The 17704-nt window shown below is 37.5% G+C and overlaps 1 protein-coding gene across 1 annotated transcript in view; it reads right to left on the bottom strand.

Annotated features, from left to right (window-relative positions):
- PRRG1 (proline rich and Gla domain 1) overlaps window positions 1-17704 on the bottom strand; it is a 98167-nt gene that overhangs the window by 19952 nt on the left and 60511 nt on the right. Inside the window, exon 3 of the mRNA XM_075538917.1 lies at window positions 3252-3412. Coding sequence (XP_075395032.1) covers window positions 3252-3412 — 161 coding nt within the window. The remainder of the gene's footprint in view (window positions 1-3251; window positions 3413-17704) is intronic.

The raw sequence follows: 17704 nt of genomic DNA, 5'->3' as shown, positions 1-17704 counted from the left end.
GTTTAAAAAGCAAAAGACACTGAAGAGAATATATAGATGGCAAGTAATCATATAAAGGATGTTCAGCATTCTTTATGCAAATTCAAATGCTAATTAAAACCAAAACGAGATCCCACTACATACCCGTTAGAATGGCTACAATAAAACGTAGTGACAACACCAAATGCTGGCAAGAATAAGGGAAAACTTCCTCATATATTCATTGTTGATGGGACTGTAAAATGGTATCGCCACTCTGGAAATTGGGTTGCAATTGTCCATGCCACATATAAGTTGGGGATGATAGATTATTTCACTCTCTTGAATCTCGTAATGATTTCAGTACTGTAAATGTAGGTTAAAACTTGACAACATTTATGTTTTAGATGTGCAATTAAACATGTCAATTATAACAAAAAGGCTTTAAAAATCAATAGATTTTCATTCACCAATGATAACCAGTTAGAAGATAGTATGGAAGATGAGGTTCCATTTTCAGTAGCAACAAAGCAATGAATACTTAAAAATAATCAACTTAAGAAATACGTTGTGGCACCTACATGGTCAAAGCTATAAGCAATGAGCCCAGAAGTTTTGTAATATTATTACAACTTTTCTGAAAGTTTGGTATTTCTAAAAGGTTTTAATTAAAAAGAATACTATTCGTTGGCATAAAGGATTTTAGCACAATACATTTCAAACAAGTGTGTACTTGCCTTTGCTGTAAAGGAGACCGGTAAAGTCGGATGCAAAGGCACTAGTTTCGCGAGAACTACACTAGATAGAATACTGAAAATTTATATCGAAGAAAGACAATATCATGAATCAAGGGTTTTCTTTTTCATTTTATTATTTGTTTTTAAACCTAGGTTTTAAAAAGTGTTTTAAGTGCTGTATTAGCTAAGATTCTGTGCCAACTTTGCTTGGCCAGGATTCTCAGTGATTTGGCAGCTATGAGATCTAACAATATAATCACCTCCATTGTCAGATCTGCTATGAGTAGTCAATCCACTGACAGGACTCTTTCTCGGGGGAATAGACAGCTTCCAATATAAGCTAACCTTTTGAAAAACATGCTTTCTTTTTGCTGGCTTTGTATCCTACATCTGGCTCATCATCATCTCCAGTTCTTTAGACTTGAGCTAGAAGCCTCCTATGCTGCTTGCCAATTCTGGAACTCATCAGCAGCCGGCTTCTTACCTGCCAACTTTGGATTCATTCACCTCTGCAGCCATAAGCCTAACCCGCTGATTCATCAGCTCCTGCAACTTTGCAAGACAGTGTGACATCTGACCTATAAACTTGGAATTTGCCTGCTTTTGCAACCATGTGAGTGATTTTCTTAACATAAACCTCTTTCTCTATATATATACATATATAAGTTTCATTGGCTTTGCTTCTCTAGAGAACCCAGTCTAAGGCAAGTATATAAGGTCACATTTACAAATAAATGGTGCTTTATGCTATTAACAGACATAATAATATGATTGGTCTAAAAATATGGCTGTTTTAAAAGTCATGTTAACACAAATGTACACATACAAAATCATCTGATAGTGTCTAGAAAGGCACAATATATCATATTTAATTTTTAAATATAATTATGTCAGTATAAGATATTAAAACTAATGTGAAACTTATTTAACTATATGGAAAATATTACATGGTAGGTTATCAAAAACTGCATGTTATAAAACAGTATGCTACAAATTTTAATTCTCTCATTTGAAAATTTTCTAAGCATTAAAAACCAGCCAGAATCATTTATATGAAAATTTAAAAATTGGTGGTGCTGAAAATTCAAGTGATTTTATTCTCTTCATGCTTTATTGCATTTAAAATTTTCTCTACATGAACATGCTTAGATTTTCTTAAGAAGAAAAAAAAACAGTAAGATGTATAAAATGAAACCAACAAGAACCAAGCAGATCCATTAAAAAGACTGAAAAGAAATTAAAAAGTTAATATTGCTTTGTACTTACATGACAGAATTATGATTTTTCCTTTCCCCTTTGTGTTCAGCTGCGTAAATTAAATATGATTTAAAAATTAAATGAACCATCCGTTGCTGTTGAGTCAGTTCTGAATCATAGCCACTCTAGGTGTGTCAAGAGTAGAGCTATAATTCGCAGCGTTTTCAATTGCTGATTTTCTGGAATTAGATCGCCACGCCTTTCTCCAAGTAACTTGGGGTGAACTCAATCTCCATTCTTTGGGCTAGCAACCAAGTGCCTTAACCATTTACATCACCCAGGAATTCCAAAATTAATGAAGCTCATAGCTTATTGATTATAAACAAATTTTGCTTTTGCAAAATTTTGGAAACTCGCAGGCATTCTGAGGAGCTCTGATGGCAACGCAGTTACACATTGAGCGGCTAGCTGCAAGGTTAGCAGTTCAAAAACACCCGCTGTTGGAAGAGGGAAAGGTGGGGCTTTGACTCCCGTAAAGAGGTACAGTCACAGAGACTCGCGGGAACAGTTCTATCCTGTCCTACAGGTCTCTCTCCATCAGGCATCAGCGACCTGATGGAAACTCGTAGAGCAGGCATGCCCCCTGATCAGCTTGTACTTGGGCTCTCTGGGACCTTCTCTATCCAACAGGAATCAAACACTGTTAAAAAAAAACTCTTCAGCATTTTGAGTGTTATATTCATGCTCGAACATTCCTTTCGGGTGTACAGGTGTGGATCTTTACATTGTAGTTTCTGCTGGTAATGGGATTTCTGGCTATAGAGCAGGTCTGTGGAATATCCACCATTGCCCATGCTTTCCAATCCTTGTTTCCCTTGAATAGAATACATAGTAGCATAAAGGGAAGAAAAGATGAGTGTTCTCATAGGGGTGGAAGAAGGAAGTCTGATATATCTTTTTGTGTTCATAAAAGAAAGAAAACATTTTAAAACAGTGCCAGCATCCATTAGCTTCCTGCACATGCTCTCTCTGATGAGACAGAATAAGGTGATGACGATATCTGTAACTTTCTAGAACAAACAAAGCCTTGTATGAAACAAAATAATGCTCCTTTGTGAGGATGCTAAAACTCAGCAGTCTTCTGAAAACTAGGCTTTTAAAAACAGATCACAAGGAAGTGAACTTGGCTGTCTCACCCATGTAACCATTATTAGATGGCACATTCAGATTCTTCACAAATTTAAGTTTTCATTGATAGCAACATACACATTATTTAAAGAATGCAGATTTCAAATATCTATCTACTAGTTAAGCAAATTTATAAAATTTTCAGGGTCATTTTTTAACCAATACACTTACAGTTTTTTCATTATTTTCAAAAGCTTCTCTTGCTTCTTCAAATGTGCAGATTTCTTCTTTGCATTCACGTTCAATGTTGCCTTGCCTTATTTCTTCAAGAAATCCATTAGCTCTGCGGTAGCGCTTTAATACTGCATTGGCCTTTTCTTCTGTGAGGAAAACTAAAAAGAGATGAACAAAAATGTAAATGCAATTTTTAAAAACCCATGTCGCAAGTTAATATTCAAGATGAAAACTACTAGATGTCCTTCAGAATGCCTAACCACCACCCTAATCTTTACGTGGGCCAGTAATGAAGTAACACTCAACTCCAAATGAACCCATCTACTATCTTCTCATCATGTGAGTATGCCCTTTCAGCAGCAGTTGCCCAGGGCACAGACAGTGACATAATTAACTGTGTTATAAACAGACTTAAGCACGTCCCTGCCAACCAGGGGTGTTTAAATATAGTAATAGTGATAGCACTACTTAGACTCATTAGTATAAGGAGACATTCCGAAGCACTGAGCAGCAATAAAATAAAAATTTAGTCTGTCTGTAGACTATATAATTTTCTCATCCCTTTTAATGAAAATAAATAAAACTCTAATGGACCTAATATTACAAACTCAAAATAGCCTCACTTGAATGAAAGAAGTGGTGACAAAACAATAATGAGTAGTAAAGTTAAATTTGGCCATGAATCATTCGAAAGAAACTCTTAACAATTGTAATCTAATTATGTGTGACATGTTAACATAGCCAACTCCATTTCACTGTCTTCAGAAAGAGAAAGTTCTTCTGCATGATTTATAGAGGCATGTCACATAAATATTCAGAGTGCACACTTACCGATACCTGGAAACTAAATAAAGCAGTGGTCATACGTATACTTAAGGAGTCCTGGTGGTATAGTGGTTTACAAGTCAGGCTGCTGACGACAAGGGCAGCAATTCAAAAACCACCAGCCACTCTTTGGGAGAAAGATGAGGCTGTCTCCACCTGTAAGGATTTACAACTTTGGAAACCTTTGGCAACAGTTCTACTCTGTCCTGTAGCTTCACTATGAGTCAGAAGTGACTCGGTGATAGTTGGTTTACATGTCCACTAGAGAAACAGTTTAAAAAATCATTATATACAAATATTTTATATTATATTTCAATACCTTTCATCTCAAATAATCTTGGCTGTTTGGAGAGAGAAATATAATGCCATCAGAATGTAATCTCTGTTAATGCAAAGAGTTCAGAAAATGTCTTAATTTTATAAACTTTTGAAATAAGAGAAGGCACATCATAGATTTTTAAAAATCATTTTATTGGGAGCTCTTACAGCTCTTATCACAATCCATACAAGCATCCTTTGTGTCAAGCACATTTGTACATATGTTGCCATCATCATTTTCAAAACATTTTCTTTCTACTTGAGCCCTTGGTATCAGTTCATTTCTCCCTCCCACACCCTTCCTCCCTCATGAACCCTTGATAATTTATATTTTTTTTCTTGTCTTACACCAACACTCTCGTCCTTCACCCACTTTTCTGGTATTCTCCCTGGAAGGGGGTTAGATGTCAATCATTGTAATCAGTTCTCCCTTTCTGCCCCTACCTTCCCCTTTCCCTCCTGGTATCACTACTCTTGAGTATGTTTAAAAAGAAAGGGGGTAAAAGACTATGTTTTCCAAAGAATGTTTAAAAATTAACTTTTCATTTCCCAGTGAACATTTTCAGCTAAATGAAAATTAAAAACCCAGTAAATACTCTTTGCAGCTTTCATAGTATGCATTTTTCCCACTAGGCAAGCATCAAGCAACTAGTTCTGATTTAGTGCACCCAGTGGCATTACCTGGGAAGGTTCTGCCTGGTCACAGTGATTTTTTTTTTTTTTTTGTGAAAGCAGTTTCACTTGCACCTTGTTTTTCGTTCTGGCTGGAGCGCGGGGCTATGAAATTTTGTGTCCTGCTCAGGAAAATTGCCACAGAAACTGTTGTGATGTTGAACACAGCTTATTAGGACAGCATTATGGGATAATTTAATTGTATGAGTGGTTTTCTAGTTTCAAAAAACGTGAAATGTTGATAGTGACAAACCTCAGTCTGGACGTCTGTCAACTTCTGGACTGGATCAAAATGTCGATGTGTAATGCATTTGGAGTTCATCATATCAGGTCATATGGTTAATCAAACTTTCTATTTAGAGGTTCCAAAAAGATTGTGTAACAATGTGTGACAAAAGGCCTGATTTGTGGCTGAGAGATTACTGGTTTTGCACCACAACAATGTACCTGCTCACACAGCATCTCCGTGTGCCAGATTTTGGGAAAAGCCAGCATGTGTCTCTTGCCCTACACACCTTACTCACCTGACGCTGCTCCATGCAACTTCATTTCGTTTCCACAGATGCAGAGAGACATGAAGACAGCGGTTTGACAGCATAGGAGAGGCGAAGAAAAAAATGAGGGAGGTGCTGTCAGCCATCCAAACAGATGAGTTTGAAAAATGTTTTCAAGAGTGGAATCGCAGATTTGAATAATGTATTAAGTGTAATCGTGAATACTTAGAAGGTGATAATGTTGTTTTGTTAAAAAAAAAAAAGTACGTAGCTTTGGGGAAAAAAATTCTGGCTTTTTTTTGGGGAGTACCTTCTCATATGGTCTTCTATTTAGGTAAGTCTCTTTTGTATGACAGAAATATATATTTCATTTAATAAATGATAACAGATTCATTATTTAGTATTCTATAAATATGCAAATTGATACTAGCTGTATGGCACCTACATTAGAATGAAAATCATAGTGGGACTTCAATAAGTGTTTCCTTCTTTGTGTACCAACAAGGATACCAAAAATAAACTAAGAATGAAACCCACTACCATCAAGTCTATTCTGATTCCTGGCTACCCTATAGGGCAGAGTAGAATCCTCCTTATGGTTTCTGAGCCTGTAAATCTTTACAGGAATAGACAGTCTCATTTGTCTCCCATGGAGCAGCTAATGGGTTCGAACTATTGACCTTGCAGTTGGCACCCCAATGCATAACCTACCACATATCACATGACCTCATTCATTCACTGTCATCAGGTCAATTCTGACTCATAGCCCACCCTATAGGAGAGGATAGAACTGCCCATGTGGGTTTCCAAGAGAAGAACTCTTTATGGGAGTAAAAAGCCTCATCTTTCTCCTATAGAGTGGCTGACGGTTTTGAATCGCTGACCTCGTGGTTAGTAGCCCAGAGTGTAAGCCACTATCCTACCAGGACATCTCCAGGCCTCTTTAAGCTCATAGTCATGGAATATCATTAGAAGAAACTTTTAAAAATATGTAGTCAGAGATATGAAGGAAATTAAAAGGGTGCAATTGAGTTGGAGAATGACAGTGGGGTTTGCTAACAGTGCGTTTTTCACAGCAGCACCAGAATCCCTGGGATGAATAAGTACCACTGATTATTGGCCATATCCCTAGTATTCCTGATGTCCTATTTCTGAGGTGGGGCCAAAAATTTGCATTTCAAATAAGTTTCCAGGTACTTGCTGTTTTGTTGGTCCTGCGACCTTGTTTGAATCAATATCCTAATATGAGTTCCATAGAAAATTAATTCTTTAGACATTGTTTATAGAATATAGGATTTAACTAATTTAAAAGGTTTCTACTGTACATGTAATAAATACATATAAGTAATATACATTTGTGAAGCTCCAGACAAGGAACATGGTGCAAGCATTTGTCATATTTCAATGACTATGGAGCCTTTTTTTCCAAGGACAGTACACTTAATTAACAACTTCCAGCCATTGGTCTTTACTTATACTCTCTGGAATGACATACACGTCTCCTCCATTAAACAGGCCATGTAATACATGAAGGCAATAATGGGGTCCTCATCAATCTTCTCTTTTTCAGTGTAAACATATCTAGATCCTTCACTTACTAGTCATAAAACATGGACATGAGTCTCTGCATGACCTTAGTATCATGAACAGTGTCCTACAATGAGTGCATATGCTCGGTGTGGTCTGACACATGCAACATTGAGAGAGACTGCCATCTTCCCTGTTTTTAAACACGATATATTTTGTTAATGTAGTCTCTTTGAGGGCAAATATCCTGAGGAAAAACCACATCATTAACACTAACATATTTTGAGTTTTTAAAAGGAAAAACAATTCTTAATATTCCTAAGAGACTATCAGTATGATATAGACAGTCTTAATAGAAAAGGACGGTGCAGGAAAACAACTAACTCTTGCAAAATAATTCAAAAGGATTAGAAATTATAAAATAGTATAGAGTAGGATACTTCACCTCTAATCCTAACATTCATTTTACCAAGAGCAATCCACAAATTCCATCCAGTTTTGTTTTTCTTTTATACTGGGAGGTTAGGAAATACCATATTAACAATTTTAGGAGAATTGAACTGGTGAGTAGATGTTCTCTTATTTGGCAAATATGATTAATGAGAAGATACTGGACACTGCCTGGAGCCCTGATAGTGTTGGAGAGTTACAAGCTGGGCTCCTAACTGAAGGTCAGCGGTTTGAAACCATTGAAACCACAAGCTGCTCCCCCGGAGAAAGACCAGACCTCCTATTCCTTAAAGGTTTACAGTGTGGGAAACCCACAGGGGCAATTCTAACCTGTTCATGTAGGTTCAGATGGAGTCAGACTACTTGATGGTAGTGAGTTTGAGTTTTGAGATACTGCCTGGAGTAAGAATGGAACTAGTGGGAATAATAATTACCATAGATGAGGTATGTCTGCCATACATTAAGAAGCAAGGAGTGGTAGACTAGTACTTGCCAATTCTTATCAACTAAACCCACTGCCATTGAGTCGATGCCAACTCATAATGACCCCATAGAACAAGGCAGAACTACCTCTGAGTTTCCAAGACCGTGAATCTTTACACGAATTGAAAACCCTCCACATTCTCCTGTGGAGCAGCTGGTGGTTTCACACTGTTGATCTCTGAGTTAACAGCCCAAACTCATAATTCTCTATGAAACCAAAGCTTCTGAAGGGTCAAGATGTAAAACTAGTATTGATCATTTCCTTGCTTCCTTCACTTTCACAAATCATGAGTTAATCCACAGCTCTCAGGAATATTGTTCATGCCTTAATCACGTTACATGATGTGACAAGAATACAGAATGTGTTTGTACTTTGAGCATACAACATTGAGGTTTTAATTAAATTATAAAGGTATCCCACTAAAGGAAATTAAGATAAACCTAAACCTTTCTTTTATTGTTAGGAAGCACTCTTTTTTTTATTTTAACAATTTATTGGGGCTGATACAATTCTTTTCACAGTTCATACATATACATACATCAATTGTATAAAGCACATCTGTACAGTCTTTGCCCTAATCATTTTTTTCTCTTTTCTTCTTTTACATTTTATTAGGGACTCATACAACTCTTACCACTATCCATACATATACATACATCAATTGTATAAAGCACATCCATACATTCCCTGCCCCAATCATTCTCAAGGCATTTGTAGGAAGCACTCTTTTTAAAAATTTTTTTAACATTTTATTAGGAACTCATACAACTCTTATCACAACCCATACATATACATACATCAATTGTATAAAGCACATCTGCACATTCTTTGCTCTAATCATTTTCAAAGCATTTGCTCTCCACTTAAGCCCTTTGCATCAAGTCCTCTTTTTTCCCCTCCATCCCCGCTCCCCCCTCCCTCATGAACCCTTCATAATTTATAAATTATTATTTTGTCATATCTTGCCCTATCCGGCGTCTCCCTTCACCCCCTTTTCTGTTGTCCATCCCCCAGGGAGGAGGTCACATGTAGATCCTTGTAATCGGTTCCCCCTTTCCAACCCACTCACCCTCTACTCTCCCAGTATCGCCCCTGATACCCCTGGTTCTGAAGGTATCATCCACCCTGGATTCCCTGTGCCTCCAGCTCCTATCTGCACCAGTGTACAACCTCTGCTCTATCCAGGCTTGCAAGTTAGAATTCGGATCATGGTAGTCGGGAAGGGTGCCCGGCTATCAAAAGAGTTAGTGTCTGGGGTCCTAAAGGCTTGAAGGTGAACAAGCGGCCATCTAGCTCAGAAGCAACACAGCCCACATGGAAGCACACCAGCCTGTGCGATCACGAGGTGTCAAAGGGATCAGGTATAAGGCATCATCAGAAAAAAAATCTTACCATAGTGAATGAAGGGGGAAGTGCAGAGTGGAGACCCAAAGCCCATTTGTCGGCCACTGGAGGTCCCCTTACAGAGGGGTCTAGAGGAGGAGATGAGTCAGTCAGGGTGCAACGTAGCACCGATGAAGAATACAGCTTTCCTCCAGTTAAGAAATACTCTTATTAAAGAAAATATTTCTAATTAATTTTGATACACACCCATAATGGGGCCTTCAAAATGTTCATGGAAAAATGGAATTAAAAAGAAAATGGAATTTTGCCACTAACTTTTTGAGAAACACTTGCATATCCATAAAATAAATATTCTTCAAACAATTTAACCACTTTATCATAATGTAAAAATAGCTTTTACTTATGACTTAGTTTCAAAAGAAAATAATGAATAAGTAGCCTCACGGGTAACTCTGCTGCCTTCATCCAAAAGACTTAGAAAATGACAGGGGCAGTTCTGCCTTGGCCCATAGCTTTGCTATTATAATTCCATGATTTTGTATTTTATACTCACTCTGTCAGGTGAACTTCTAAGGTGTGTAGGTGGCACAAACAACTAACCTAAGGAGCCTTGGTGACATAGGGGGTTATGACTTTGGCTGCAAGGTCAACAGTTCCAAACCACCAGCCAATCAATGGGAGGTAAGACACTATCTACTTCCATCAAGATTTACAGTCTCTGAAACCCAAACAGGCTGTTCTATTCTGTCCTATAGGGAGGCTATGATTTGGAATTGACTCTATGCCAGTGGTTTGCGTGTGTACTAACCTAAAGATTGCCGGTCAGAATTGACTCAATAGTGAATTTGGTTTGGGTGGCACTATGGAAGAAAGACCTGGTGATAGGCTTCCATAAAGATTATAGCCAAGAAAATTATGAGCAGTTCTACTCTGTAACACATGGGGTCAACACATGGGCTTATCACGAGTTGGAATCAACTCAGTGAAAACAGGTTTGCTTCTTTTTGCATTAATCAACTCCAATTCCACATTCAAATGTAATACTCCTAAAACCTTTCTCTGACTCTACTCTGTACTGCAACAGAACTGCTTTGGACCCTCAGTACTTGTAAATACTTTTATTATAACAAATAATCAAATTCAATTATAATTTTTTGGAATGCCTACCCACTTCCCTCAAAAATAATAAGCTTCTTGGGGGCAGTGGTCATGTACTGTCAATATTTTTATCCGACCTCTCTGACTTGTCTAACACTTAGGAATGAGCATAGTACAGTGGAAGATTCATTCAGGGTTAACTAAATGTGATGGCAAAATGGAAGCGACAGAGGCTGAGTGACTAGAAGCTGGTATGCCCCTTTATGAAACGGCATCCCAAGTAAGGCCCAGTTAAAAATATACGAGTATAAAATAAACCCATTAATAGGTAAGTTTCTAGTGAGATGGTATTTAATTATCTTCTTGTTAGCAAGATAAAACTCCTTTTTTGAAATCTGCAGAATACATCCTTCTTTTGTGCTTTCTTGAAGCACACTTTTTATTGTTGTCTTTAAGAGCCAATTGATGACCCCATGTATTTAAGATTTGGGAAGCTGCATACCTAACTAGTCAGATGCTTTTTGGTTTGGCAAGAACCCAGGACCAAGTTTCTCAAAGCTCCTGCAGCGAACCTGTGGGGTGGTCTTGTGAGATTTGATAAGGTGCAGTGGAAAGAATAGTTGGTTTCAGAATAGGGTAAAGGAGGATACAGTGTGGAAACAGGTCTGCCTCCTGTCTCTTGGCAAGAGGGAAGTCAAAGGAGGTCAGATACAGGCTCCTTTCTTGTATTGCATAGTCCTTCCTCGATTATTCAATGTGGCTTTATGCACTAGGGAAGTGGCCATGGGTATTAAAATTGAAATAGTACAGCCATTAAACAGTTGAGATGTTGCGGAACTAGGCCTACTCTAGGATAAAGTAAGCACAGTTGAATGAAATATTGGCTAGATAAGTATCTTCCTCTTCTCTCAGATCCTCTGGAAATTTCTACCAGCCCAACTACGGCAACCTATGCCTCAGTTACTGCAGTGAAGCCTCTAGTGGTCTTCGCACTGTACAGGGTGTCAGCAAACCTAGCTTTGATGCACTGTCAGCAACAGTAGCAAGAACATCAAGAGCAGCAGAGAACAGGCCCTTTTCACAAATGAATATAACATTGTATTTGGTACTGTAAAAGTAACCAGGGTTGACCCTGCTAGGCCTCATCTGGGGGTTCTGGACTTTCCATAGCCACAGGGTTAGTCAGGTCAGGAAGAAAGCTATCCTTGTTTTGACAGGGGCTGTGAGTAGTACATGTTAAATGGGTCATACAGAGGGCAAATCCTAGGCTTCACTCCTTCATCCATAAAACAGAAATAATAGCAAAATCTCAGAGTTAAAACTGAGGAAATATACACAGACTGCTTTGCTCAGGGTTGGGAAGAGAGGGAGTGCTCACAAAAAGTACAGTCGTCGTTGTCATCCTACATGTTGCCCTAACCGTTACTGCATGAAATAAAACCAAAGCTTTAGTGAGGTATTCATGAAAATGCAGGCATCGTGAATACAGTTAGAGTTGACAAGCAGTGCATCTGTGGTTACCTGTGTGCTTACATCCAGGGATGTTGGAAACGTGGTGCCACTGACCACGTTGGGGATGAAATGCACTGGCTTTATAAAGTGCTGTCAAAATTCTGAAACTCCCTTGGAGGCGCACTCTACTAGCTTGTCTACACTGTTAATCAAAAATGTATAGGTTGATGGCTTACACTTGATTAATTGCTGCCATAACCTAGTTCCACCTACATGACTAGTGGACTATGAAAATGTTACTAAGTTCTTGTCTTGGCTCCCTTGAGACCAAAGTATTATGCATGTTATCTTAATGGCTTACAGCGTCTTGTGTAACTTAAAAATGGCTGTGGGAGCTGTACCTGGAAGCCTTGGCTATCTCAGGTGGCTTACATTTTCCTTCTCCTGCTGCACCATAGCCATAGGAATTCTTGAGGGGTGTAAACAATTGAGAGTTTGGTATCTAGCCAAAAGATTGTAGATTCAAGTCCACATCACATAGAGGTACCCCACCCTTGAAACCCTATGGGGCAGTTCTACTCTTTATACGTGGGGACATCATGAGTCAGAATTGACTCAAAGGCAAAAAACAATAACAATCATATCATTAGCCATTAATAAACCCTCTAAAAGTAAACCCTGTAGAATGTAATGAGTATTTTCAATTATCCAACACTATGTAAGTACTACTTTGATGATTCATATAATTAAAATTCTCAGAAATCCTTTGAAATATATATTAACTTTTATGACCTTTACTTTTACAATTTCTTGATATTCATAACAAACTCCTAATGAAATATTCTTTCCAATAACTTAAATATACATGTAAGTTATACATATAAATTAAATATACATATAACTTAATATACATAAAGTTCAGTTTTTAAATGTTATGAGGATAACTTAAATTCACTGGAATTTTAATAAATGACAATGAACTCTTTAGAAATATAGACTGAGAATTACATACATGATTGAGATTACATATATGAATAACTACAACAAAGCACACTAAGTAAATAGATTATACTCCATTAATTTTTTTATTTCCAGTTCAGATGGCTATTCAATATTTTACATAATCATCAGCAATATCAGTGATAGTAATGCCTCACTTGTGAAGAAGTCACTCAAACCAGTGTTATGAATATAGACACAAGAGCTTGTCAAGGTCATGCACTATAAAGCTCATCTTCTGCATTACCTCCAAATGAGTCCCAGCTCCCTTAAATCAAGGAAGGCAGAATTTATTCTACCCACATCCAAAAGCCTGGCTATTAACTGTGCAAGTCTCACTATACATTAGAAACTAAAATGTAGAAGGGAGCAGCAGTGGGGTGAACTAGATCAACACACTGACAGCAACCAGAAGCGAAAGCTAATTAATTTGAAGACAAGAAAAATGAAAGATAAGAAAGCTCTTTGAGGGCATTCATTCTGAGTGGGAGCCAATAGCTTCCAAAGTCAAAAGCATTAGACAGTATGTTAACAACAGTGATACTGAATCACCAATAAAGAGCCCTGTCTCTGATGCTCAGGATATTATTTAAGGGAGTAAATTATACGATCTATTTCAGAACTAAAACGAGTAAAAATTATTGCTACAAAACTATAGATACCTTTCTTAAATAAAAATATGAAAAAGTGACCTTATTTTTTCTTGGCTTTATCTTCCATCTATGTCTATACACGTCAGATAGCATGTCCACCTCTCTAAACATTACCCCCAAGAATTCTGTGCCTTTTGCCTTACACCACATAAAACAGCAGTTTTAGAATCGAGGGGCCCAAATTATATTTCTCTTAAATGTTCTTTGAGTTTGAAAACAAACGGAAGTCTGAACGAGCAAGATCAGGGATGTTACGCTGGATGGGGCAAAGCTCCCAATGGAAGTCTCAGAGGACAGCTTTTGCTACTGTACAAGAATGAGTATGTGCATTGTCGTAATGGGGGAAACACTCCTTGGCATAACCTCCCGACCCCTTTCTCACCAACACAGTTTTCCATTTAAAAGAAAAAATCTCCCTAATATGCCATGATCAGCCTATGACCTTGGAGAAAAACTATCCTGATAGCCCTCCACCCTTTGGGACCCCCCATAAAACAGTTGCGATAACCTTGTAAGCCTTAAATTAAGCCGATCCTCTTAGAAGCCACTGTGCTGATTGGAGTATTTTTATTTTGTTTGGTTTTTTGAAGGCACTCTAATGGGATTCAGACAATGGCACTACTAAGAGAACTACAACAGTTAGGCAGACACATGCTTAACACATTTTTTGGAATAAACCCATGCGTGTGTGAGCTAGAATCATAGTTAGCAATACTTTTGGAATTGTCCTTATATTTCCATTAAACACAATTTGTAAAAAAGCTTTTAACTGAAAAAATAGGTTAGCGTCAGCAATTTGCAAAGTGCCTTTTATAAAATAGAAGATTTGTTCCCAGATAGTGCTGTGTAAATATTGGTGTACCACACAGACTGAATCAATAGAGAGTCCACAAGTTACCCAGGAAAAGGAAATTGGTTTCCTTTTCAAAATATACTTCTAATATTTTGTTTAGTTGTGAATTTCTCAGAACTGTATGCAGAATGTGAAAGTTTATCTGTCACATGAAAGCTACCATTTGAGACAATATACTTCAGTGGTCTCAACCCGTGGGATGTGACCCCTTTGGGGGTTGACCGACCTTTTCACAGGGGTTGCCTTTTTCATAACAGTAGTAAAATTACAGTTATGAAGTCGCAACGAAAATAATTTTATGGTTGGGGGGGGGGTCACCACAACATGAGGAACTGTATTAAAGGGCTGCGGCATTAGGAAGGTTGAGAACCACTGATCTAGTTCAAGATCAGAAGTGCTGGTGTTGTAGTGGGCTGCTAACTGAAAGGCCAGCAGTTCGAACCCACCAGCTGCTCCTGGGAGCATGATGTACAAAATAGACTCCATAGCAGTGAGTGTTTTTGAGTTTGTGTCCAAGAGAGCCAATATCCATTTATCACTTTTACCAATGCTATATTACCAACTTCTTTAGAGTCCATTTGAACTCATAGAGCAGAGTAGATTTGTCCCATAGGACATCCAAGACTGTAAATCTTTACAGAAGCAGACCCTTATTTGTCTCCCATGGATCAGCTTGTCTGAACCAGCAATCTTTCAGTTAGCTGCTGAGTGCTTAACCACTGAGCTCCTAGCTGCTATATTAAGGCAACTGAGACTTCAGGATAAGAGACAAGTATGGAATGGTAAAAAGCCCTGAATCATTAGTCAGGATACCTGGATTCCTGTTCCACCTCTGGCACTAAACTGGCTGCATGATGGTACATTTGTTGCCTAACTTACCTGGATCTGTTTCTCAATTTACGAAATATAGCTGCGGTATGTGGTTTCTTAGGTCTTTTCATTGGTCGCAGGAAAAGGATTATTAATGAATAAGAGTGAGAAAGCAGGAGCAGGGTTAGAATCCAAGTCTTTTGAGGAGGATATGAATACACTCTTTTTCTAGCTAACCCTTAACAAGAAATTTATAAATTGGGGTGGGGGAGGAAATTAATCAGGTTCTTTCCTTACCCTATATTATACTGACATTTACTCATGTCATTTAAAAATCTTAATAGGTGCTATGCTCACAATCCCTTGTTTTTTTGTTGGTAAGCCATTTTGATACTATTATTTACTCAGTTGGAATGTATCCCATGACAAAGTTTTTGTTTGTGTTTTCCCTACTGTAATAGCCATTAGGAGCCTTGATGGTGCTATCTGGTAAGCACTAGACTACTAAAAGCAAGGCTGGCAGTTCAAACAGCAAGGTTGGCAGTTCAAACACAGCAGTCACACCTTGGGAAAAGGATTTTACGTCTTTGAAACCCAAAGGGATAGTTATAGGCTGTCCTATAGGGTCACTCACTAGGGAGTCAAAAATCGACATAATAGCAAAATTGTTGTTTTGCTTTTTAATTACTAACTCATAGTAAACCGAAAGGGCGGAGGAGAATTGTTCCATAGGGTTTCTTAGGCTGTAAATCTAAAGGGAAGAGGTGAACTGCTCTATAGGGTTTCTTAGGCGGTAAATCTTTACTGAAGCAGAAAGCCTTATCTTTCTCCCACAGAGTGGTTGGTGAGTATCAATTGTCAATCTGTAGCTAACCCCAATGCTTAACCCAATACACTGCAAGTGCTTCTTTAAATTACTAAGAAGGTGAAAACCATAGACCAGTTCCCAATTTTATTCTATCATTATTTATGGAAATTTATTCCATTAATAGTGAAGTTAAACATATTCCATTTATTTATGCTACTATTTATTGAAATTAAAGGGCCACATTTTAATCATTGGTATATTTATAATTCAGGATTTATTGAATCGTGACGCTCATGTGTGATAACACATTTATCACAACATCTAGCTTAGTTATAATGGCAGGTACTGTGAGCTTACACAGGATTTATGGAGCCAAAACTGATTAAAGAAAACTCAGATATTTATAAAACACTTTGAAATTGCAGAACTGAGATAGGTGGAAGTCTAAGAGTATTAGAGAAAAATTAATTTTATTAATATTTTTAAGACTGAACTTATTTCTTTAGGACTAAGGTAGTATTGTTACATAAAGCATGAAAAAATATTTTGAACTACCAAGAGACATGATAAAATGCCAGATAACATGCAGGTTTTCTGGAATAAGTGTAGATAAAATGCCAGAAATGGATTTCTAGGAGAGAGGAAACAAAGGAAGTAATGTACCTCTGTTGAGTCAATATTCTTTATAAACAAAACTGAAAACAGTTCCCCTGGAGTGGCATTAATTCAATATGGTTTTCTTAAAAGCCAAACTTTAAAACAAAAGACATTTGAATATATGATCTAATGATTTTATCCTTCATAAAGAATAATGTGATGTAGGAAAGTGACCTACCATATTTTCCCATAAAGGAAAGTAGTAAGTCACCATTTTCCTTGAAGGAGGTTTATAATTTATAACAACTCCTTATCAAAAATAATTCTTCATGAAATAATGCCTGGCAGAAATCATCAAGTCACTAGTGATTATGTCAAATAACTCAATGGCAAGGTACTCTAACATATTGTTGCAGTAGGGACAGTCTCTTACCATAAGAATCAAAGAAATATGGAATGAGTAAATGGTCTAGTTTGGGCACAATTAAGCACACCATCAGGTAGACTCACAACCACAGAATTCCAAAGATGTCACTTGCGCCTCAGTTATACTTGGTAGTGGTAATTTTAAAAATATTGGAATAGTTTCATTGACATCTAATTCACATTATTATATAATTCAGTAATTTAAAAATATTAAAAAAGATATGCAATTATAGATTATAATTCTGGGTAACCAAAATCATGAGTTTCAGCAATCTTATACGGTTCATCCTTACACACTAAGTGGTCACAGTGAGGGTCCTTACACAGTGAGGGGCACACTGGAGAGATTGGAAGTTTCAAAACCACAACGTTGTGAAGTGGCTGAATTGTTATGACAGACAAGAAGCACCTGGGTATAGCCATTCTGCTGGTATTTGGTTACTCTTTTTCATATTTCCATATTAATACAGTTTCAATTGGTGGACTGTAGTTAACATTCACATATGGAGATCTACAACTGTCCAGCAAAACAACTAAAATTAATATTCAAACATCACAGCTCTCAACAGTCAAAGGGAACTGAGATTCAGCCAGGGCAGAGCTTTCTAAATTTTATTAGCCATGAAATTCTCCACAAACC

This window comes from Tenrec ecaudatus, chromosome X (genome assembly GCF_050624435.1).
Source record: "Tenrec ecaudatus isolate mTenEca1 chromosome X, mTenEca1.hap1, whole genome shotgun sequence".
Classification (NCBI taxonomy): Eukaryota; Metazoa; Chordata; class Mammalia; order Afrosoricida; family Tenrecidae; genus Tenrec; species Tenrec ecaudatus.
Note: the sequence above shows the minus strand (reverse complement) of the source record. Positions and strands in the feature narration are given on the sequence as shown.